Source organism: Sebastes umbrosus, chromosome 12, assembly GCF_015220745.1.
Source record: "Sebastes umbrosus isolate fSebUmb1 chromosome 12, fSebUmb1.pri, whole genome shotgun sequence".
Taxonomy (NCBI): domain Eukaryota; kingdom Metazoa; phylum Chordata; class Actinopteri; order Perciformes; family Sebastidae; genus Sebastes; species Sebastes umbrosus.
The window spans coordinates 18117650-18143262 of NC_051280.1; the positions used below are offsets into that span (position 1 = coordinate 18117650).

General features: G+C 38.1%; 2 protein-coding genes and 1 long non-coding RNA gene across 9 annotated transcripts in view; 2 read left to right on the forward strand and 1 right to left on the reverse strand.

Moving 5' to 3' along the window:
• Positions 1–322: 322 nt before the first annotated feature.
• agxtb (alanine--glyoxylate and serine--pyruvate aminotransferase b) lies at positions 323–7101 on the reverse strand. The gene is made up of 11 exons (XM_037788198.1): positions 6770–7101; positions 5282–5474; positions 3768–3832; positions 3548–3648; positions 3374–3444; positions 3198–3282; positions 3000–3098; positions 2608–2677; positions 1406–1501; positions 1070–1198; positions 323–703 (listed from the first exon to the last, which is right to left on the reverse strand). The coding sequence occupies exons 1-11, from the start codon at positions 7028–7030 to the stop codon at positions 596–598; spliced, it is 1278 nt and encodes a 425-aa protein (XP_037644126.1). The 5' UTR covers positions 7031–7101; the 3' UTR covers positions 323–595.
• A 3616-nt stretch (positions 7102–10717) lies between these two features.
• LOC119499039 lies at positions 10718–11091 on the forward strand. The gene is made up of 2 exons (XR_005209234.1): positions 10718–10938; positions 11028–11091. It is a non-coding gene; the product is annotated as an uncharacterized LOC119499039 (long non-coding RNA).
• A 1584-nt stretch (positions 11092–12675) lies between these two features.
• The window catches only part of kif1ab (kinesin family member 1Ab), a 31802-nt gene continuing 18864 nt past the window's right edge, over positions 12676–25613 (forward strand). For 2 of the 7 annotated variants that reach the window (XM_037788147.1, XM_037788148.1), the window contains exons 1-15: positions 12677–13203; positions 14303–14481; positions 18631–18704; positions 18925–19104; positions 19206–19274; positions 20223–20401; positions 20522–20633; positions 20981–21058; positions 21151–21216; positions 21315–21335; positions 21445–21523; positions 21685–21763; positions 22796–22938; positions 24271–24470; positions 24669–24748. In XM_037788147.1, coding sequence (XP_037644075.1) covers positions 14376–14481; positions 18631–18704; positions 18925–19104; positions 19206–19274; positions 20223–20401; positions 20522–20633; positions 20981–21058; positions 21151–21216; positions 21315–21335; positions 21445–21523; positions 21685–21763; positions 22796–22938; positions 24271–24470; positions 24669–24748 — 1466 coding nt within the window. In that variant the 5' untranslated portion in view covers positions 12677–13203; positions 14303–14375. Of the gene's footprint in view, positions 13204–14302; positions 14482–18630; positions 18705–18924; positions 19105–19205; positions 19275–20222; positions 20402–20521; positions 20634–20980; positions 21059–21150; positions 21217–21314; positions 21336–21444; positions 21524–21684; positions 21764–22795; positions 22939–23119; positions 23159–24270; positions 24471–24668; positions 24749–25613 lie in introns of all 7 variants that reach the window. The other 5 variants (XM_037788150.1, XM_037788151.1, XM_037788146.1 and 2 more) reach the window with 4 other exon arrangements.

Genomic DNA, 25613 nt, shown 5'->3' on the forward strand with positions numbered 1-25613 from the left:
AAGAGTACTTAAAGGCTTACTGGGATCAGGACCCAGCAAAAAGAAGGCCACAAGAACAATATAAAAAAACATTGAAATATCAGGACGAAAAAGACACAATAAAATGAGAAAAGGGATAAACTTTCCATAAATATGTACAAAAGCTGCTAGGACTTATTATAAACAATTATTTAAATGAACAATTGCAGCTGGAACAAAGCTGTTCCTGTAGCGCTTTGTTCCACCCTGGGACCTAATAAACCTCCGATCAGATTGGAGAAGCTGGCACCAGACGGATGAGAGTTATCGTGATCTGTTATCACACATTGAGGCAGGAGAAGTGTTTGATAAATTAAAGCACACTTTATTGACATGTTTCAGTGCACTTAGTATGGACCATATGACAATATCTACTTTATTTCAAAACTAGCCTACTTCTACAATAAAGGCACATGGCCTTATAGGTTTTATAAAATATATGCAGTCAAAAGCACAGAAAAAATCCTGAACTTTATGCACTGTTCCAGGTGTGCCTCATGTGGGGGTCACTGGATGTTTACATTTTATTCCTTAATGTATGAGTATACAGGGTGAGTGGCCAGGGAATCTGGACCTCTTAAGCCTTGCTCTTTTTGCAGTTCTTGAGAGCATCTGCCAGGGCATGCAGTGCCATGTCAGCATTAGTCTTCTCACAGTTGTATCCCATCAATCCGATCCTCATCACCTAATGAAAAGATAGGTAGAAAGTACAGTGCATCAGAGCCAGCAGTGACTCAGCAGCATGATTCAGAAAGCTGTAAAGACACCAAACTGATGACATTGCTCTTGTTCAAATTGGTTTGTTCTGGAAGTTTGGATTAATCGTTTTATTTTAGTCAAATTGTGTTATTGTGGGAATGAAGGTGGCTTTTATTTGTCGTGGAAACACATATGCTATCCAGGACTGTCTCCCTTTTGTTGTGTTTCTTTTTAAAACATCACTCATTGCTGAGATCAATAGTCACATCTTGAATAGCTACTAGCTGATGACCCTGACCACAATGTTAAAGGCATAGATTTGTTCACTACAGGAATACCAGCAGCAACCCACCATGCCAATGGAAGGGCCCAGGCCTCCGGTCATCTCCATCTGGTGGTGTTTCATGATGTAGGCCAGCAACTCCCTCCAGTTGTAGCCGTCAGGGATGGCAATGGTGGTGACGGAGGGAAGCCTCAACTCCTGCAGGACGTCACAAAATGACTGGTCACAACAGGGCAACACAGTGCTGTCACAATATTTCTGGTCAGCTGTAGTGCAGATTGCAATACAGATTATTTGTATATGTATATTGTTGTTCAATGTTGTTTATCCTTTTGTTTTGTCTCTTGCAGATATACTCTTTGTCGTCCTCCTGCACAAAACACCCAGCATGTGGTTTTGTTTTACCCGTTCAGGGATGAAGAGCTTGAGGCCCAAGTCTTCCAGTCCTCTGTACAGATAGGATGACACCTCTTTGTGTTTCTTCCAAGACGCCTCCAGCCCCTAGAGGGAGATAGAGAACAGTGGAGTTATGTGAGAATCAGACAAGAAGTTAGAAGGGCGCTGTGCCAACACTGCCAAGTCAAAAACGACACTGGAAAAATGGCCACTTCAAAAATAAGTTAAAAAAAACAATGCTTACAAGGTGATTTTGCTTGTAAAAAAATCTTCCAATGGAACAAGTGAAAATTCTAAGATTAAGATCTTGAAATTAGCTGGGAAAACTAATTTTGTGCTATATTTCACTATTATTAGGAAGTGCTGTGTGTCATAATAAGCCTGTAATGCTCAAAAGTATAGTATTTTTTTCACTTAAGATACTCAAGATGCATTTTCTAAACAAGTCCCTTTATCTCACTGAGTTGTTACTTGTTGGGTGATTGTGTCTTAAATTGAGTGTTATAAGATATTTTGACTAGTAATTAGACAAATATACTTCGAAAGATTTTGTGCTGCACTATTAGAAGCAAATTTCAAGAGCTGTGTCCACTTTCTAGCAAAATGAAAACACTGCTTCCCCCTCACTTGAGGTGTAATGGTGTTTTAAACAAAAAAAGTTGACATATTGCTGCCAATAAAAGTGATTGGCAAAATTAAAGTAAGAAAAAGAAGTAATTATCAAGAGTGGTTGGCCTTTGGCACGGCCCACAATTTGTACTTGCCAACCTGGTGTAAAGAAAGATTTGACAAATACAGTGTAAATGTAAATAATTGTAAAGACAACATTAACAAGTTTTAGGTAAGTTAATAATTCTAGAAGTCGTTATTAATCGATTAGTTGTTTGGTCTATAAAATGTCAGAAAATAGTGAAAAAGGTCGATCAATGTTTCCCAAATCCCAAAATGACGACCTAAAATGTCTTGTTTTGTCCACAACTCAAAGATATTCAGTTTACTGTCATAGAGGAGTAAAGAAACCAGAAAATATTCACATTTTAGAAGCTGGAATCAGAGAATTTTGACTTTTTTTCTTGAAAAATTACTCAAACCGATTAATCGATTGATTATCAAAATAGTTCGTGATTAATTTAATTGTTGATGAGTAATCGATTAATCGTTGCAGCTCTACTGTAAAATAACTAGAAAAAAGTGGTGAAATTATTCTTTACCTTCTCAGCAACAATAGCCAGACTCTCTCTCAGGGCGAAGAATCCAGACACTGGACCAGTGTGGTGGTATCTAAAACCCAGAGCACACATAATTAAATATCCAGCACAATGATACTTGTTTTTCAAGCTTAGATATTAATAATGATAAATTATCTAAAAATATATTATTTGTATTATTATTATTATTATTATTATTATTATTATTATTAATATTAATATTAATAATAATAATAATAATAATAATAATATCACTATTATTATTATTATTATTATTAACAACAACAGCAATAATAATAATAATAATAATAATAATAATAATAATAATAATTATTCATTCTTATAAAGTTAAAGTAAGGTTAAGGTGGTATGAAGAGAATAAGGAGTGGACTTACACTCTGGCTGGTTGGCCATCACAGCCCCAGTAGTTGGACAAATGTGTCATATCAAAGAGGTAGGATACTGGCTTTGTTTTCCTGTTAAACATCTTGTGGCTGTGAGGGGTAACAGGGAGACAAAGAGATGCTTGCTTGGTCTCATTTTTGTGACAGTTTAGGACTTACAGTATATATGCAGAAAGTCACCCTCCTCACCATGCTCTGTCATTAAAGGAGATGGGTGCTGTTCCAGGAGGCGCGTTCAGAGCCTTCTGAGAACCACTGTACAGGATGTCAATATCTGGGAAGCACAATGAGAGGCAGATTACATCACACACAAGCACATTGGTAGCAGGTGATAGAGTTTATTCCAACGTTAATCATTGTCTTACTTTGCTTGTCCATAAAAATTGGTGCTGCACCAAGAGATGCGACTGTGTCAACCAGGAAGAGGCAGTTATGTCTGTGGGAGATATGACAACAGTGAGAAATATGACATTATATTTGGTCATTATATGAAACCGTTTTGTACACAGTGTTTTAGGCAGATACATTAGGAGGCTCACTTTCTGCAGATGTCTCCAATGCCATCTACTGGGTGACAGAGGCCAGCGGAGGACTCTCCGTGTGTGAGGAAAAACAAGACAGGCTTGTGTTTCTGCATGGCCTTCAGAAAGACGTTAAAAGGAGTTTAATCACGTATGTCTTCTTGTTGTCTGACAGAATGTTTTTATTGTTGTTTATTGTAGCTTTAGTAAGTTATGGGATACCTCAGATTTTGCCTACCTGTTCAATTTCCTTATTGCTGAAATATCCTCCAGGTGCTTTTACCATTCTATGTACATTGGCACCTAAAGATGGACAGACAGACAGACAGACAGACAGACAGACAGACAGACAGACAGACAGACAGACAAAATACACAATCAGTGTAAATGTCAGTGACGGCTGGTGGAAATTTTTCTTGGTAGGGCTATGCCACATCCAATCAATTTCAGCAAACATCCTGGTATGATTTACAATTATTTTATTCCAAAAGGAAGAGTAAATAATGCTTTAAAAAACACAACAGTATAAAATGTACTCAGTGGTGGAATATAACTTAGCACTTAAATACAATTTTGAGGTACTTCTACTTTACTTGAGTATTTCCATGTTCTGCTACTTTCTATTTCTATACTCAACTACATCGCAGAGGGAAATATTAGACTTTTTACTCCACTACATTTGTCTGACAACTTTAGTTACTTTACAGATTCAGATTATTAATACAAAATATAATCACATTACACATATTACTGGGTGCACTGTAAACAATTGCTGTTAATTTACAGCAGGATTTCAACAGTATTAACCTTTTATTGCTAAAAACAGTGCTTTACTGTTAATACAAAAGAAAACCTGTTAAGTTATGCTCATAGGCGGTTTTTTAACTGAACTATAATGCATTCTTAAAAAACATCACTTTACTGCTGATTAACTGTCTAAAGTATCATCAGTAACAGTTTCATGCAGTATTTTTTTTAATTCTGGGACCTGATCTGCTCATGTGAGGCTTGTACATTGTACATGATTGTAAAATCAGTGAATTAGCTTTATTGTTCTCCACTCACATGTTGTTATGGTTTGCATTCTGTGCTTGTAGCCAGCTATAGACTGACATTTTTGGGAAAAGTGTCAACAAGTCTATTATAGCCTTTTTCCTAACAAGTGCTTTTAATTATATTTAGTGTGACTATTCCTATGTCTGTAACCTGCTAAGTCTATTCATCTAGGCAAAAAATAATGTTTATTAAAATGTATGTAAAAAATACAACCTAAATAGTGCATTAAAACAAATCAGTAAGATAATGTAAAAGAAAGGTGGAAAAACAGCTATATAATGTATCTTTAAACAGTAAATTAACTGTCAAATACTGTGAAATTAATAAAAACAACCAGTTCAAACTGTATTTTTCATTAACAGTACTAAGCTGTAAATTTCAGCGACAGTATAATAACTTTAATTTTACAGTAATATAAAGGCAACCCTGCTGCCACTTCTTTACTGTTATTTTACTGGGAAATTCTTAACAGTGTGCATTCCATATTCAAAACACACAAATATTGACAATTTGTATAATTTGTATTATTATTATTATTATTATTATTATTATTAGTAGTAGTAGTAGTAGTAGTAATGTTTTTTTTGTGTGTGACTCTATTTTTCCGGCCGCCACTGGTAAATGTTATTTATCCTCTTTGGAGACCCAGTGGATGCGTGCGTAAAACCGTATGTAAAACCGTGCGTAATGACGAACCCATTCTCTCTGCAATCTCTGCCACGCGCTCTCCCCAGATTCCGTTGATGGCCACGAGCACGCTCTCTCCGCGCTCCACAGTGTTGAACACCGCGCACTCCATGGCCGCGTGGCCGGAGCCGCTCATCGCTATAGTCATGTTGTTCTCCGTCTGGAAGATGTACTGGATGCCTCGCTTGATGTCGTTCATGATCTAAGAAACACAATGAAAATGTCAAACATACTTTTAACCCTCATTTATCAGGTTGCTATTGTCACCAATCAGTGATTGCAGTGTGTGTGTGCAACAGACCATATTTGCACGGGATCAAGGATCAATAGTTTGTGCGTAATTGCGCATAGGTCACCTATGCGCAATTACGCACAAACTATTGATCCTTGATCCCGTCCAAATTTGGTCTGTTTATAATGAAATCTGAAAAAAAGTTCGACATTGAATTGTTAACATGAATAGTTGGTATACCATAACAAAGTTGAATTTTGTCTCATAAAACCGACATTTCAGTGGTGGAAAAAAATGTTCAACCAATTCCACTCTACCAAAAACGAATATACCACAAAGTTATAACAATACTAAACTACTAAAAGTAATAATTTTGTATTCCAAGTTTTACTAGACTGAGATTAGCCAAACGACACAAAATGCAACAATTGTATTCATGTTAAGTATTTGAGTAAAAAAAACCCTTTCCACCTGAGAGTATTTAGAATTTAATAATATAATTAAAGACTTTCTGACTTTCAAACAAAGCGCACTGTTAAGAGTTTCCCAGTAAAATAACAGCAGGGTTGCCTTTATGTCACTGTAATATTAACATTATTATACTGTCGCTGAAATGTACAGCTTTGTACTGTTAATGAAAAATACAGTTTGAACTTGTTTTTTTTTTTTATTATTTTCACAGTATTTTACAGTTAATTTACTGTTTAAAGATACATTAGAGAGCTGTTTTTCACCTTTCTTTTACATTATCGTACTGATTTGTTTTAATGCACTATTTATTTTTTACATACATTTTAATAAACATTTTTTTTGCCTAGATGAATAGACTTAGCAGGTTACAGACATAGGAATAGTCACACTAAATACAATTAAAGACACTTGTTAGGAAAAAGGCTATAATAGACTTGTTGACACTTTCCCCAAAATGTCTGTCTATAGCTGGCTACAAGCACAGAATGCAAACCAGAACAACATGTGAGTGAAGAACAATAAAGCTAATTCACTGATTTTCCAATCATGTACAATGTACAAGCCTCACATGTGCAGATCAGGTCCCAGAATTAAAAAAATACTGCATGAAACTGTTACTGATGATACTTTAGACAGTTGATCAGCAGTAAAGTGCTGTTTTTCATTATAGTTCAGTTAAAAAGGTTAACATGTTTTCTTTTGTATTAACAGTAAAGCACTGTTTTGAGCAATAACAGGTTAATACTGTTGAAATCCTGCTGTAAATTAACAGCCATTGTTTACAGTGCGTTTACCTCATACATTTCTGGATGCAGGTGACCTATAATCGGCCTGCCCTGTGCTGCTAATATACGTGGAGGCACGTTGGAGGGTCCCGGTCCGAACAGGTGACGCAGAGGGACCTCCAGCGGCCGGAGCATGCAGGCTGGAGGCGGGATGGTGACGGAGGACATGGAGCGGCAGAGAGGAGCGCCCCTCACGGCCAGCGGACCGTCGAGGGTCGCTGCTGCCTGCTGGAGGAGCAGCGAGCTGCGGCTGAACAGAGCCCGCTGCATCACGGCTACAGAGTCCTGCTTCCTGAGTGGAGATCACCACCGACAGACAGACAGACGGAGAGAGACTGAACCGGACTGTGAGTTACAGGTGACTATCTAAAAAGGTCTTTGACCTGTTGGCCAGAGGGGCGGTGTGGGTCTCATAGCCAACACACAGCCTGCCCTTGACTTCAGAGTTGGCAATGAGGCAAAGTGGCAAATCAAGTTAATGGAAAAAAAAAAGTGTTTGTTATATTGTAGATTTGTGTTTTTTTCTGCAAATAGCACTAACATTTCAAAACTTTCAAAACTTTCAAAACAAGAAAACACTCAAATAGATACAGAACAGTTATCAAGGCCCTTTTTCTTATGGAAATACAATACAAATCATGGTGATTTATTTCATTTATAGCCAATAAAGTGTCCACACTTCAAATGTCTGTGACAAGCATGGTTTTTGGTTTGTGTTTTCTGCAAATAGCACTAACATTTCAAACTTTAAAAACTTTAAAAACAAGAAAACACTCAAATAGCTACAGAACAGTTATCAAGGCCCTTTTTCTTATGGAAATATACAATACAAATGTATTTATTTTATTTCCAGCCAATAAAGTGTCCACACTCCAATGTCTGTGATAAGCAAGATTTTCTAAGATTTTCTTTAAAATATTTCCAGGCCAGTGTTTGTATTTAAGAAAAAGTCTTGCCAACCCAAAGACTCATCAGTGTACGTCGGTTGTTTTGTTACAGTTTGGATCCATTGGACTGTTTTTGTGACTTATTCGTGGTCTGGATCCACAGCACTTGACTCTTGAACTCTTGTGGAAAAGTGAGGACGTGCAGCTTAGAACCGGTTCAGGTCAGTTTGCAGGTGGCTTGTTGATTTTGTCTGCATAAGCCTTCAGTTACAGCAGAATTGCGTTTGTGAAGAGGAGTCTCCTCTCAGAGAGCCAATCTGCTCTCTCAGAGGAGGAAGGGGGACAGGCACACACACACACACACACACACCAATACACACATCAATACACAACACGGAAAATGGCTCAATTTTATTGCCCAGTGACCATAAACAGCATACTTGTTTTCAGTGTTTTGTTCATATCAGACTTTGCTCTGTTCGTTGGGTTTTCTTGTTTTTCAAATTGAATATTTTTCTTGTTTCCATCCAGAATGAAATGCCACACAATGGGCTCAAAGGTTTTTACCCACACAGGATACATAGGTAGAATAGAAAATCATTTAATTATTAATTGAAGATTGTATCTATGATCCAGGTGAGACAGGTGGCAGCTCAAACCGGACATCAGAGTGGATCTCAAATTTGAGATTAATCTTTATCTGTGGAAAGTGTGGGAAAACACATTTTCCACAGGGTTTGGTAGGATTTGTGTGGAGTATGCACACTGCAGAACCACCTTGTATTCAGACCACGTTGTCAACCCCTGACCTCTTCTGAGTGATCGGATCATATTGTGTCCTCATTTAGTTTTGGGTGACTTACGTCTGTATTTTGATTCATTGTGTACAGAGCGGTCCAACCCCAGTGGGGAGGCCAAAGTTTGCACGTTGTTGTGGCTTGTAATTCTCAAAACGAAACATAACAGGGAAACATGAGCAGAAGTAGAGCTGGGTGATAATAACATATGATAATTCATCGTCTTTCAGTGGAATCATATCGTGATGAAATCATATATTGAGATATCATGATACACGATTACGTTGTCTAAATTGATAATAATAAGCGCATACTAACTGCAATTACTCAGACAATCCGGTGTGAAATATGTTCAGGGTATAGGCCTATCATTTGAAGATTCATCACACTTTACCAATCAGTTCAATGCGATTAACAAACTGAACTCCAACTGGCTTCTCCAACCTTTAGGCTCTGTTACCCCAGAATACAATAGTGCATACAGCTCAGGACGGGTTCTCTCTGCAGAACAATGGTGGAGCTAATGTACGAAGGTTCACTTGGAACCCAAATCTTGGTTAAATAAATTGTGAGGAGTGTTTTCCTACAACAGTGAGAGGGATTTTCTTCATTCAGCTTTATTGTTCAACTCCTGTGTCCTTACAATAATTCTACAAAAACAGGCTTTACCATGTGGTTATTACATATAGACTATTTATTGATTTATCAGAAAACATGCTATATCATGATATATATATATATATATATATATATATATATATATATTGTTATTGAGATATGAAATGAAATGAGGAGATTTTGGCCGTATCGCCCAGCCCTAAGCAGAAGCAATGTTATACTCTCAATAAGGACTTCTGCTTGGTTTGAGCATTACTTTGGGTCACAGTCACCAAATAAGCAAATATTTTATTATTTGATATTAATTTTTATGGTCAAAATGACACCACGCAACATGTTTCAGTTTAACATCATGTAGATATGAAAAGTTATTAAGTATGAAAGTGGAAGAAATCATTGAAATTATGTTTTTAAGGATGTTAAAGATTGAATGAAGTCAAAATGACACTTAAACTCTCAACCATTCAGGTCAAACATTTACAATAACAAAGATATATCCTGATCAAGGGGTATTTTGCTTTATTTTATGAATATCCTTACAAGGTAACCAGGAAACAAAAGCCACGTTTTGCTCCAGAGACTTAAGAGATCATGTTTATTATTTGCCTTTTGTCAGTAATTGAGTAGAATCTCATATTTCTGTCCTTTTTTTTATATCTGTTATGTCACAGCAGGATCACCAGAAGGTGCCCCTCTATGAGTCTGGCTGGGTAAATAATTACACCAGTGGTAAATAAATGATGCTTACTGTTATCCTCAGACTGGCCTTTGCACTGGACTGAACACTCAAAATCTACCCAAACAGAGCAGGAGGAGGAGCCGGGGAGGGACAAACAGAAAGAGAGAGGCATGTACAAGTTCATCCACAGGGGGCGTCACAAAACTGTCTGTCAATAGTGACGCTATAAACATTCAGTTCAAACTTCAAAATGGGATGTTATGTACATGTTATGTGTGTTTTGAAAAAAAAATTCAAATCCTGATTTTCTGAAATGTAACTAAGAATGAAAGTCGATGAATTAGAAACAGACTATGACATCCAGTCTCGTTTCTTTTATTAAACACCAAATATAATCGGTTTACTTTATCTGAAAGTCTTACTTTATTAGTAATTGTTTAACCAATCAGTTAACGTTCCACATGTTGTCACTACAGATGCTTCAGAAATGGACTTTCTGTATGGATTAACATGCTGGATTATGATGATACTTGTCAAAAGGAAAAAGTAGTTAAAGGTGAACTCCACTGATTTTACGTGTGAGCTTCAGTTTACTCGTCTTGAGGAGTATACTCTGCCTGTGACAACAGTTGTATGATGTCTTTTGAGGCTCTGGAGCTTTCTTAAATCTTAAAGCTTGACCCATATTAGAGATTAAAAGTCAGGATGTCTCAGCTCCTGCTGCTTCAGTTTTGGAGAGGCCCCTTTAACCAATAGTCCGTTCTCAAGTAAACCTCCACATTTCTACAGCATTATTTTATTTATTCATGTGAGTGATAGGTGTTTATAGGCTCAACACTTATAGCGCTCTTGACAAAACAATCTCAAGGTCCACTTACTCGCTTGTTGTTAAATCACAAGTCCCTAACCCACCTGCAGGCATGGTATAGAATGCACACTTGACTAAACCACTCCCCCGTAGGTTATATGAGTCTGCCCTCCAGGCCTGAACCCTCCCTTTTCCCTCCAAACAATTCCAGGCAGAACAAAGAGAGAGTGATGTGAGTTTAATGTGGCTTTTGTGCCTTTATAATTTATTTGGTTGAAATGAGATATATATTGTTTGAAAGTTAACAGATTGTTTTGTGTTATGTTAGATACCTGAGTTTAATATGTGAAGGAGAAAAGGCAAATTCCAGATTGTGGATGCATAAAGATGTAAGTTAAAATGAATTGACTTATTAATTGTAATCTGTATTATATTTATGAGATTTATAATATCATCTGTTAATGTCTTTTCTTAATAGAAAAAATCATCCACCAACTGCCATCCAACTTCACACCTTGACTTTAATAAATTGTTGGAACGGCTCCCTGGATCCTGTGTTTAAATGTGCACCACATCAGATGTTTTATGAACCAACACCACCACAAGCAACATAGCTTCTTCACTTGTTGAGCTCAATTTTTGGTCAGATGAGCCCATTAAAGGACGCTGGGGTTAAAAATGTGCCGTTGCCCCCGCCCCCTCTGTGTAATGTTGTACCCTGCTGTCTACATTAAGTGCTGTGCAATCATCGCTGAACGAAGATTAACTAAGAGTGCTATATGCTGACATACTAATAGCAGTGTGGCTACTTTTTGCACTTGCCTTGCACCCTTGCATATTTGCATGATTGTATACATGTACTGGGTATGAATTTTCAATTTCTTTGCTCTAGCTCTGGGTTTTATTGTGTTGATGTGTCGTTGATGTTGTCTTTAGTTTTTGTTTTTATGTGAACTCTGGCTGCAAAACAAATGTCCCCTAGTGGGACAATAAAGATAACCTTACCTAAAATAATAAAAGATTTAGACACAATGATTCTGTATGTTGCCACAAAAGTAGCTAATAATGCAGAACCCTAGTTGACAATTGTGCTTTATAATGGTGTGAATTCCTTAAAAAATTTGCACTTACTCAAATGACCAGAAACCAATTGACACACAGTGAACCTGGAGCCTTTGGGGCCCCCCGGGGGGACAGTTGGTAATTCAGCTTTGAAACAAACATGGATGAGAAGAAGTCCTTAAAGTGCTCAGAATAATGGAAAGTTTGAACATCTGGAGTTCTATGACTACTGAGCAGATGTGATATTTTTGAAATCTCCAGAACACGCGAGTAAAATGGACCTTAAGTTGAGATTGTTTTGCTATTTAAAAACTAACTGAAACTAAGGATTATTTAAATGTCGATTAATCTGTCGAATACTTTCTCGATTAATCAATTAGTTGTGGAAAAATGTTGATCAGTGTTTCCCAAAGCCCGCAAGATGACATCTTCAAATGTCTTGTTTTGTTGTTCCACAACTCAAAGATATTCAGTTTAGAGGAGTCATAGAGGAGTAAAAAAAAAAACAGAAAATATTAACATTTAAGAAGCTGGAATCAGAGAATTTGGACTATTTTTCCTTAAAAATTACCCAAATAGATTAATCGAGTATCAAAATAGTATATGTAACTAATATATTATATATATATATATATATATATATATATATATACAGTATATATTTATATATATATATATATATATATATATACAGTATATATTTATATATATACTGTATATATTTATATATATATATATACAGTATATATGTATTTATATTTATTTATATATATATATATATATATATATAAATATATATATATGTATTTATATATATATATAAATAAATATAAATACATATATATATATATATATATGTATATATATATATATATATGTATGTATTTATATTTATTTATATATATATATATATATATATATATATATATAACTAATTAATCATTGCAGCTCTATACAGTGAAGCTCAGCCTTAGAGTTGTTGTTATCCTTCTAGTCTCCTATATTTCCTCCATATTTGTCCCTCTTATAGGCTCATCATGGTCCATGTCTGGGCCTCTCCCTCTGCTGTGTGTCTGTGCTGCATCGCTCCTCCTCATGGCTGCCATGATGCTGCTGCTGCTGATGATGATGCTGATGCTGATGTCATCACCGCCTCCTCCCAGCATCCATGGTGGCACAGCAGCACCGCCATTTTCCCCTCTCGTTTCAGCCAGACAGACGAGGACAGACTGGAGCACCCCGCACCCATCCTCCTGTTTATCCATCTCGCTCCTCCTCCTCATCCTCTTCCTCCTCCTCCTCCTCCTCCTGTAGTTTCTAATTGACGCACCGCTGCGTTCACTCTCCAGCCCACCCAGCTGCTACTGCTGCTGCTGCTGAAGCTGAACTCTCCTCTCCATCATCCTCCGGCGGATTCTCCATGTATGGATGCGCCAAGGAAAGGGATGCTGTAGGCTGAACCGAAAGACGAGAATCACAGGCTGCTGAGGAGACTGAAGAAGGAGTCAGCTGCGGAGGAATCCGGCTGCTGTTTTGTTTTGGATGGACAGAGGATTCATCCTCTCTGCGCTCGACGAGTCTGAGTTGCTGAGGTAAGACGAGTCTCCTCTGAGATGTTTTTCGGTGCTGATGGGTGTCACGCCTCGGTGAGGACAGTATGTGTCGGTGATGTCGAGGCCTTTTGGTAAATAAGGACGCTGCGTCAGGGTGTCAACAATTGTCTTTTAAAAAAAAAAAAATCCACCTTGCAAAAAAAAAAATGTTATAATGAGATAAACGAGCTGATAAAAGCTGTAAATGTCATTTTTAGCTGTGATAATGTGTGCTGAGCTGCTCTCTGACGCAGCGTTTGGAGATGATTTGGTGTCTGTTTACGAGGCCTCTGCATGTCTTTGAGGTGCGGCAGGCAAAGCAAGATGGAGGAGACAATATTTACATGCTTATATATAAATCTTTCCTCTCAAACAGCTCTGAGAATGTGTCATCCTCGCATTCATCTTGTACATTCATAATGTTTGTAAATATGTTTAGGAGGAATTGTGTTTTTCATCGATTGAGGCAGAAGATGGATGCTGCCTAGAATTAAAATGATCTGCTTATTAACAGAGAAAACATGTAAAATAAAAACATCATTAAGGAAAAACAACAGTAGTAATTGATTATTGTAAAGATGCTGTGAAAAACACCACACAGTTAATTCTAGACATTTGGGAATGTGTGTTATTTGATTTCAGTGAGGAGATATACAGTTTCATCACAAGGCCTTCAGCCTGTGATGGATGAGGAGGCCATGGGGATGATGCCCGAAGAATAAGCAGCCATTTTACCGTAGAATAGCAGGGTTGCTGATGGTCTTCCTGCCAAATAATGTTCCAGCCATTTAGTCAGCAGTGTTTTAGTTTGCTGTGTGTCTCTAACAGAAGCCAAACTGACTGACTCAGGGCCTGAAAATGGAGAATGTGTCACAGTCTGAGCTGTTTGGTTTAGTTAACAAGGCCCTGTCCTGAATATTTCATTATAATAACAACACCAGACCATGAATTGTCATTTCAATTCTGTATTTGTATGTATTTATCTTTGGGATAAAGGCCTAATGAAATGTTGCAAAACAAAAAACCTTGTTTCCATCTGACAGTTTGGACTGTATCCTACATTGGTATTAAAATCCGTCTCATCGTCTATACTGTGCAGGTGCCAGGTGTGTGTGTCTGTGTAGCCACACAGATCTTCAGCTCTCCTGCTCACTCACACGCCCTCCTGCGACATGGCTGCGGCTTCAGTGAAGGTGGCGGTGAGGGTCCGACCCTTCAACTCCAGGGAGACGGGGAAGGACAGCAAGTGCATCATTCAGATGACAGGAAACACCACAAGTGAGTAGAAATTCAAGTCATTTTTTTTCAGTGTATTTCAGTTTTTTTTGTATTTTCATCTGTTAAAAGTTGCATTAAATCTGATGGATGTGGATTTAAATGTTTTCATTCATTCATCTGGTTCTGGCGCTGCACATTATGACCAAAGCACATAGTTATGGGAGCGAAATAAGTTCAGTAACTTTCCTCTGTAAGTCAATCTTTTTATGTTCATCCTATTTCGGTTAAAGCCACTGTTGGATCTGAATGTGTTTTGCTGATTGTTACTTCACCTGGATGTTTGAGCTGCAGAATGACGTATACGTGCAGAGTTTGAAACACTAGAAGGTTGTTTTCACATTCATCTGCTGGAGAGGGGAAGTTTCTCTGTGCTCACCTTAAATCTGAGTTCAACACGTGTCGGGCTGCAGCTAACCATTACTTTACATTATCAATTTCATCTGCTGATTATTTTATCAATTTGTCGATTCATCATTTGGTCTTTAAAATGCTAGAAAATAGTGGAAATATAGATATAATTTCCCAGAGCCCAAGTTGACATCTTCAGACTGCATGTCTGACCAACGGTGCAAAACACAAAGATATTCAACTTACTGTTATATACAACAAGGAAAGCAGCAAAGCCACACATTTAAGAAGCTGGAAACAGCAAATATTTGGTATTTTTGCTTGAAAAAAGACTGAAACGATTTATTGATCATCAAAATAGTTGCTGTTTAATTCTCTGTGAATCGACGAATTGATTAACTGAATGTAAAGATGTACATACGAGCTGAATTTTGTGACATCACAGCAAGTTTGCAAGTCAATCGTGTTTCAATACGCAATTTACAGAAGTTTGATGTGGAAACTTGAATCCTCCGTTACACTGATGGACCCTATAGTGAAGAAGGAGACATGTTTGTGTCCAGCAGTGAAACTTTAAAATGTAAAATATTTGCATATTCAAAGATTTGTCAATGACGAAGAAGAAGTTTATGTAATTTTCAGAATTTCTAACCAGATAATTGAACTTTGTAAATCTCTATCAGACATAAATAATCCTTCAGTTTTGACTTTTTTCTAAAAATATTTTTTAAAACATGTCTGAAGGGGATCTTTAAAAACATCATTGTCTCAACGATTAGTGGTGTGAAGGCAACACAACTTTTATTTTTTCTGCAAACAAGAACATATACCAATAATAATATTTTGAAGGATGCTACAAAAAAACTCTACAAACACATAAGGGCGTAAAAGAAACGTTGTATTGATACATTTAGATAAATGCATCAAGAAGTATGATATATTACATACTGTTTGTAATTTATAAAATACTGCAGTGATGTGTTCCTTCCTTTTTTCAAAAATATCATAGTCAATTCTTTGTCTTTACATCCAATAAAGGATTAGTAATTGACTGAAACAATGAATACTCTATGTCAATGATAGAGAGAAGAAAACATGCACAGTTAGTTTCCTTTACCCTTTATGCATTGTAAACAGGCTACATCCTTCGGTTGTCAATTCTCAAATCAGATTCAGATTCAGACAACTTTATTGATCCCAAGAAGGGTAATTCAATTCACAGCTTACCCCATAAACACACACAGACAACATCCAGACAAACATCCAAAATGTTATGTCAATCACAGATCAGTAAAACTGACAAACAGAGGTCGGTAAGGGACAGCAGATAAATTAATAAAATATAATAAATAGCAATAAAATAGATAAAGAGAAAACAAATACATAATAAATATAATAAATGATAAAAATCTCACATGAAATGACTACTGTCTGAGTTTAATAACCATATAGCAGAAGGAGTAAAAGAGTTGGAGTAACGGTTAGTTCCTCCTCACAGGTGCCTGATAACGGCGGCCTGAAGGCATCAATGAGAACTCAGGAGACAGAACATGAAGTGGTTGGCTGATAATATCAGTGAAAAGATCTTATATAGATCTCAAACAGATTTTTAGTATTGAAAAATCCTTGAGAGGCCCTTGGTAAGGTCATTTTCCAGTCTGCTAACCTGAATCACAACATGTTCATATAAATAACTGAGACAATCTGAAATAGCAGTTTTAAGGTCATGCATCTTTTAAAGTCATGGCTTTAGGGCGCAACACCCAGAAATGCAGCGACGTCCTGCTGCCCTTTTCGTGTTATTCCTGCGACCTACATTGAGCCAAGTGGATCAGTTCACCTCAGTTATTTGTCTGGTTGGCAGCTTTGCCCTGCAGCAACAAGAGGGTGGGCAGGGAGGCATGCAGCATCGTAGCAGTCCAGAGAAGGAAACAAAAGCTTCAGTCAGGCCTGAAGCCTGTCAGTGTGTGTGTAGGATGCAGCGACCGTCGCAGCTCTCCTCTCTCATCATACGAGCTGCAGGGACCAAAAAGACCTCCTTGTTCTGGTTGAGCCCAGACGAGGGGTCAGCTGATGCAAGAGTGTGTGTGTGTGTGTGAAAGAATATGTCAGCCTGTTGTGCCTGTCGGTGTTTTTAATGACCTCATTAGAGCCAAAGATTCAAATCTGCATTATTTCAACTCATTAACTTCAGTTGTCCTCTTCTATTTATTATGGTCACACTCTAAAGGATGAGTGGATATAACTAGCCTGAATGGATGGATGGATGTATGGATGGTCACACTGTTGTTTCTGGCTGAGTGCACCTTTCAGCACGATGTGCTGCTATGTTGAACTCGTCCACAGGGGGCGACGCAGTGGATTCACTTTACAGCCGAAAGAGTATCTGCTCCTGCTCAGTTCTTGTTTCATATTCTACGTGCGCGATCACCCCTCCCCCGTCTTTAAACAGGATGAGTGGTACATTTTAAACAGCTGCTTTTGATACTTACTGTAACATAGTAAGTCCTCCCTGTCTCTCTCCTTAGTTAGAGGTGAAATTATTTCAAAGTGTTTCAAAGGCTCTCTGATGATGAGGTTGTGACACATTATATGCTGATACTAAGAATTCTAAATCATAATGTAGAAGATGGGAAGCATATTTTGCTGTTATTTGGAGGTGGAAGGTAAAGAGGTGACAGGGAACAACATGCAACAAACATCCCAGTTTGAAATTGAATCAGGGACGTTGAGATCAAAGTATAGACAGATTTTTATACTGTATGAATCTTAACCACAAATCAGCCAGGCTGCTCCCTCTATTTACATGTTTTGGTAGTTCACGTTCAAATATTTCGTCTAGAAATAAGCACATAAAAGAGAAATACAGTCTCTCTCCATTGATTTGATTCTTTTCTGCCAACTGTGCATTGATCACAACGTCACTTGACTCTTAATGATTTATGGTTCTTTGCACAAAGTTCTTTCACTTCTCATCTATCACATAGAAAACACGGAACGACACTGACTGCAGATTTCAAAATAGCATTGTCACGATACTGTAATTTCTAACTTCGATACAATACCTTGAAAAATATTGATATTCTATACCATTTTTGATACCTCGGGGAAAAATGACGGCAACATTTTGTAGGTTTTTATTTAAAGATAAATAGCGGTGTGAACTCGCTGTCGGAGAGAAGAGAGAATGGAAAGCGCACCTGGTTGAAACCGTTTCAATATTCAATATTGATATGTATCGATACTTAGATATTTTTGACAACACTAGAGTCTTCTGCTCACAATATTCTCAATCTTGTCCTAAATGAAGAGACAAAGTTACGTTTTTTTTCCCTTTTTAGACACCACAATGTGATTTTTTTATTGTATTAAGAGTTTTGAGCACACTACACCTTTTGGAGCGTTTGCTGTTTTTGCAAACGGAAACACAGTTTTAGTTTTTGTGTCCCCTTTTCGGAAAACTGCTCTTCTTTTTCTAACAATGCATCAAAACTTTCAATAATCAAGTTGACAAGACACAACTGGATCGAAGTGATCATGATGGAAAAATACAAAAACTGTTTGTCAAATTAAATTGAATATGTGTGTGAGGAGATGATAAAGGCTCTGCGAAGGTCCAATGAGACAAAATGGTGAGAGAGAATGTGAAAGATGTAGATTCACAATAGGTATGAATTCAAATGTTTTCACGTATGCATCCTGCAGCTGTAAAACTGACAGTGAATCAACTGAAATTAAACCTTATGCAGGTAATTAGAGTGACTCCGTTTCTGATTCAGTTTTTATTTTGCTCTATTTTAGCGATCCTGAACCCCAAACAGCCGAAGGAAAACAAGAGTTTCAACTTTGACTATTCTTACTGGTCACACACCACGGTGAGTTTCACTGCATCACTTAGTTTAAAATACAGGTACAGTAAAGTACTACTAGTCAAATAAGAAAATGAATGATTTGCCCTAGAACAAGTCACTAATAATTTATTAAAATATGTTGTTAATGTTGGTATTTAACTTACTGGCTGTGGGAGATGATAACTTGGCGTCTCTCTCATCATTTCCTCTGCATTCCCGCTGCGTTCCCTCTCTCTGTCTGCAGCCTGAGGACATCAACTATGCGTCCCAGGTGCAGGTGTACAAGGACATCGGAGAGGAGATGCTGCTTCACGCCTTTGAAGGCTACAACGTGTGCATATTTGCATACGGCCAGACAGGAGCGGGCAAAAGCTACACCATGATGGGACGACAAGAGCAGGACCAGCAAGGAATTATACCTCTGGTAATACACGATACACTTCTGACCAATAATTAAACACAAAATACAATGCTCTTTAATCAAATGCAACTTTGACCACAACAATGACTCTTTGTTTTTTTTAGCTGTGTGAGGACCTTTTCACCAAGATCCATGGCAGCAATAACGACAACAGAATGGGGTACTCTGTGGAGGTGAGTGACGTTAAACTTTCTATTTATCCCCCGAAACTTCTACTTAACTTATTAGGGTCTGATTTTCTGTGGCATACATTTGAGATTTTCAGATAAATTAAAGGAAACATGACAAACATTGCAGAGGGGCAGCTGGTAATTATATTATTGTATCAGATAGTCTGAACCAGAGGTGTGGACTCGAGTCAAATGACTTTGACAAATTTGATGACTTTAGACTCAATTTGACAAAATACAAAAGACTTTAAACTCAACTTAGACTTTAACACCAATGACTCATGACTTCACTTGGACTTGAGCCTTTTGATTTGAAAATACTTGATACTTTTCCCCAAACCCAAAGATTTAAAAATGTGTTATTTAAAAAGTGTGTGCACGAAGATGCTCAACTGTCCGGTACCGGAGGTAACTCCCACAGTGTCGGAGATGTTGGGTTTATTCACTCTTATCTTTGAGAGATCCTTTATTGATTTGTTTGGGAAGAGGATTTACTCGTAGGGGCAAAACTGAACTGATCAAACTGAATTTCTATCTTTTGTTGTTTATTGCTGAATCCCCCCCAATTTTTTTTTTTTTTTTTTGTTGAACTCTGGACTATTTATTTTTGGTGAATATTATTGGGACTTGCATTTGATTATCTTACACTTAATTCCCCAGATCCACTTTGTTTGAACCAACTCAACAGAATGAAGTTGCAGGAAAGAAACCATGAAGAACTAACGTTATGCCACTGAGCACCAGTTGGCGGCAGTTATCTGTTGTTAAAATGGCATTACATCTGGTGAAGAGCGCATTTTACTTGTTTAGGACATTTAGACTTGCAAAACAATGACTTGGTCCCACCTGTGGTCTGAAGTGAATTCACCAGATTTGTAATCTTTTATTGTCCCAGCAGCTACCACGCAGTAATGATAACCGATTAATACCTCGTCTCTGTGCCTCCTCCAGGTGAGTTACATGGAAATCTACTGTGAGCGTGTGCGTGACCTGCTGAATCCCAAGAACAAAGGAAACCTGCGTGTCAGAGAGCACCCTCTGATGGGACCTTACGTTGAAGATCTGTCCAAACTAGCCGTCACTTCATACAATGACATCCAGGACCTGATGGACTCTGGAAACAAGGCCAGGTAACAGAGCGGGAATGATAAGGACAGACTCCTCAGATTACTGTGTGTAATGATGGATGGAGAAGATAATGTATGAGTCAGTAATGTGCACCAAACACAGTGTTTTTTTTCTTTTTTCAGGACTGTGGCTGCTACCAACATGAACGAGACCAGCAGCCGCTCCCACGCCGTCTTCAACATCATCTTCACACAGAAGAAGCACGACATGGAATCGGAGAACACATCGGAAAAGGTCCTGACAACAAGCTCAGCCTTAGAAATCACCTTGTATGACTGAAAGACATGATGTTTCTGTGATTCTCAGACAAACAAATCAATAAGAGGAATCATTTTATTTGTTTTGTTTCACCACAGCAGCCGTAGAAGAGATGCAACAAGGCAGAAATGATTTTATGACCTGTAATGACCTGAGTGGTGGCTATCTGTGGTGTAGTTATCTGATCATTGTGTTGTTGTATTGATTGATAACCACACTTTACTGCCAGTTCTCCTAGTGCCGTTTCAGGTGATATATGTTAGCTGAGGTGGATGTTTTTTATACAGAGCATCTTATTTTGAAAATCTCTTGTATCATCACAGGTCAGCAAAATCAGCCTGGTGGACCTGGCTGGCAGCGAGAGAGCCGACTCCACCGGAGCTAAAGGAACCAGACTGAAGGTGAGAGGAGGACTGTTTGAATGCAGTAATCCATATTTTAAAATATATAAATAGATGGAAAAATGCGTAATGACACTGGCTTTTATTTGCAGGAAGGAGCAAACATCAACAAATCTCTGACCACACTGGGGAAGGTTATTTCTGCTCTGGCTGAACAGGTATGTTTTTCAACACTTGTCATCAAAAATGTGCTGATACAAATTATTATTTTATGTTGTCCAAATAACAAATGCTGGCATTTCTCTTTTCAAAACAGCAAGACTCAGTACCAAACAAGGTCAGTAGTACTAACACATACTGTATGAAATGGCAAACTAAATACAATATAAAAAAAAAAAATGTTCCCGATGTGATTAGAGAATAAATTGTGTTTATTTTGTGTACAGAACAAGAAAAAGAAGAAGGTGGAGTGTTTCATTCCCTACAGAGACTCAGTTCTGACTTGGCTGCTGAGGGAGAACTTGGGTATGCACACATTATAATAATTTAATTATTTTTATTTAATCTTTATTTAACCAGGAAATCCCTTAACATTAGAGATGAACCCTTCCAAATGAACCGTAGCTTTTACCAAAAAACAAACATTTTCTGTGTCAGTTTATACATCGTCTCTTTCTGTCTTTTAGGAGGAAATTCTCGTACCGCCATGGTGGCTGCCCTCAGCCCTGCTGATATTAACTATGATGAGACCCTCAGTACCCTCCGGTGAGAAACATGTCAATAACTTCCTTTTGTAAAGATCATTAACTGAGATGTTTTCACCTAGAAATAACATTTTGAAGATAATGTCACACTTATGCTACATGTTCAACCTGCAGAGGAGATGTACTGATTAGATTTTGGAGCGTTTTGCTGCATACATTTGCATATTATTGATTAGCTCAGTAGTGTTGCATTATTTATGGACCCTTACAAATGCCTGCTGACCTTTTTTGCACTTGCAATGTTTCTGTAGCGTCTTAACAAATGCATTATTTCTTCCTTAGCTGTGGTACTTACAGTAGCATCCTTCTCATGTTAGGCTCATATTGTCATTAGTTGGTCATTGTAATTCAGTATTGAGAGCCTGAGGAATCATGCTTTATAGCAGGTGTGTCAAACTCATTTTAGCACATAGGCCACATACAGCCCAGTTTGATCTCAAGTGGGTCAGACCAGTAAAACCATTGCATAATAAACTTTCTTTTAGTGTAAAGAAGTACAAGTACATTCTGAAAACGTTCACAACTAATGAACAATTCATTTACAAAACAGGTGATGAACAGCCTGAGATCTCTGATCTAAAAACAGACTGCTGTTTCCTAAAACCTGACAACAATTCATTTTTATCTTCTCTGTTCCCAGTTGTTCTTGCAAGTTCTTGTATTTTTCGCCATGATAAGTCTGATAGTGGCGCCGAATATTATATTCCTTGAGCACTGAATGATGCTGTGAACACCTCAAGCACACTGGTTTCCCATTTACCTTTTGAAGAAATAGGAACTGGTCAATTTTTGTTGGAAAACCCAAAACTTTGTGTCCACTCTACTTCTTTTTGACAGACATTTTCCACCCGCGGCTCCAGCATGAACAGTAGCCTGTGCTTGACAGTTGTCACATAGCCTGTAGGTACGCACGTGGGATCTATAATTGCGTATCCAGCACAGGGCCAGCTACTCTTATTAGGACAGCGCCACCCTCAGTAGTCAAATGTGCATTGTGTTGGCTTCTTGACCTCAATGACCTCCGTTCCTCCAGGTACGCCGACCGTGCTAAACAGATCCGCTGTAACGCTGTGATCAACGAGGACCCCAACAACCGTCTGGTGCGTGAGCTGAAAGAGGAGGTGGCTCGCCTCAGAGACCTGCTGTTCGCACAGGGCCTGGGAGACATCATAGAGAGTGAGTGTCGCACAGAGAAACACAACGCTCACTCACAGAAAAATGCACTTATATAGGCACACATACACACAGACCAACCTGAATTTAGACCCTGACTGTACATGTAAGACGGAGGATGACAGTTTAACTTGGAGTGAGGGTGTCTCTCACACTCATTCTCTTCTCTCCTCTGTCCTATCAGCGTATCGCTGCACCGGCCCCGTCATCGCTGGTTTGAAATGTGTGTATAAGTCGAGCAAGCCTGCGCTTTGCAACTACTAAAAATGAATCCTTCCTCCTTCACCACACCAGAGACCTAACTAACAATCCCAAGAGACTCTATATGAAGTCAAACATGACTTAAATTAAGTGAAATAAATTCAAACCCCACATGATTATTTAGAGCGACACAAAAATACTCTTAGTCTTTTCTCAGGAATTCTCCGAAATGGCCTCCTTTTTTCTTTCCATTAGTTCTGGTTTCCATGGTAATATGTGATTTTTATTCTCTCTTTTAATCTGGCCAGCCTCTTAATACGTTCATCCTTCTAACACAATTTTTAAATTGTCTGGGATTTTCTATCTCACTGAGAAGCTTTGCTCCGAGATCCTGAAACCGTTGATTAAGAATCTGAATTGTTTCTGCCAAAAAAAGAAATGCAGACAGACTCGAAGCATTTGGTTTTACGAGACTAGTGATCATGGAAAGAAAGGACTGACTGGGAGGACGCCATTTTAGCTTGCTGAGGAACTCCTTTCTTTGCATCGTGGCTCTCTGTGTGTGGAGCTAATTGAAGTATGAGTCAGGTGCTTAGAGACCTGCATCTCTGGGAGCTGTGCTACCAAACGCTGTGCCAAACACTTTGAAAACACGAGGACATGCAAAACACAAGAAACAACTCAGGCTGTATTTGGTCTTGATGCATTGTAGTGATGTATATATTTTTGGTTTTGTTTCTCATAACATTGTCATGCTTGCGAGCTTGTCGAGTGCGTCTCCGTGTATTTCAATGTCAGAGAAAAAAAAAACACAAACCTCTCTAACTGTCAGTCTATTTGGCATTTTGTGCTCCATCAGTGTGAGTTGCTCTTTTCTCTCTGTCTGCGATGGCTTTGGTAAGCAAATGACCTCTGCTTCTTTGATCCATTATTTGAGCTTTCTCTTCTTTTTTTTTTGTATTCCTCCCCGTTGTTCCCCTTTTTATCTGTTTCTCTTGCGTGTTCCTCTCAATCCCCGATGTCTCTCCTTAATTACCCGGCGTCTGCTCCGTCCTTTCGTCCTTCTGTCCTTCCTTCCTACCTTCCTTCCTTCCTTCCTTGCTCACTTCCATGCAACGCCTCTCTCTCTGGCAGACCTGTGCGATTACAAGAACTTTGTGAATAATCGCCAGGCTGTCAATCAAAGGGGTGATCTCTCCGCAGTGTCCACTGTTATGACAGGAATGAGTCCCTCCCCCTCGCTCTCGGCCCTGTCCAGCCGCGCCGGCTCCATCGCCAATCTCCACGACCGCATCTTCAGCCCGGCCAGCGAAGAGGCCATCGAGAGGCTCAAGGTAGGAAAGATGATGCAGGGTTAGAGAATGGGAGGTTAGATATGGGCTTATGGACAGAAATAAGGTGAGTGGGAATGAGAAAATCAAAGAAGAGACAAAGAAAAATGGTGGGAAAACCTCTTGATAAATCCAAGATTGAGCAAAGGGAATAATTCCAATTTGTATAATTTTAGATATCTGTCTTAATTTGGCCAACAGGAAACCGAGAAAATCATCGCAGAGCTCAACGAGACATGGGAAGAGAAGCTGCGACGTACCGAGGCCATCCGTATGGAGAGGTTCGTCAAACATATTCATGCATGATTCATAGCATTCAATCAGATTATTCTACACCGAGGGATTTACAGTATATTTAATCTAAATGAAAGTGGCATTCCTTAAGATTTCAGTCCTGGTTGATTTAGATTTTCTATTTGGGTTAAAACGGAATTGTGCTCAGAGTTTAGTAGTCTGAAGTCTCGTTCTTGATACATAAGCATAGAAATAGAATAGAAACATTATATTTCCATGAACACGAGCTTCAAGTTTTCAGATTTGTGTGCATAGTTCCATTTTTTGTGTGTATACGATGGAGAAAAACTGTTCAGGGTCACTGTTACAGTTCATAATAATACTGCAAATATACAGTATAAATATTGCAATACCTTCATTAGTGGGCCATAGGCTCAATCACCATTGTGTTACCTCATTTGTCGATAGATAGTGACTTAAAAGACATTTATTTTAATGAAAATCCTCAAGATTACCACTTTAAAACAAAGTCATTTAAGTTTTTATTTACATTTTGGATAAGTCAAACTTCATATGAAGAAAAACAACACACACAAATAAACAAACACTTCAATACAAACAATACAACCATGTTAAATAAAGATGCATAAAACCCCAAAATATATATATTTCAGCACATAAACATAACATTACAAAGCACATCATCATTTCAAACTATGAAGGATGTTGAATAAAATAATTGTCTTCCTCCCCTTACATGTTATAGGCACCTATTTCCATCTTTTATATAATTTTAAAAACGATCCCAGACCTGCTAAAATGTTCTTTTGTTATCATTATACCAAGCTATCGTCAATTCAAAAGAAGCTTTATCTGCCATCAACGTAACCCAGTCAGTAAGTTCTGGTTGAG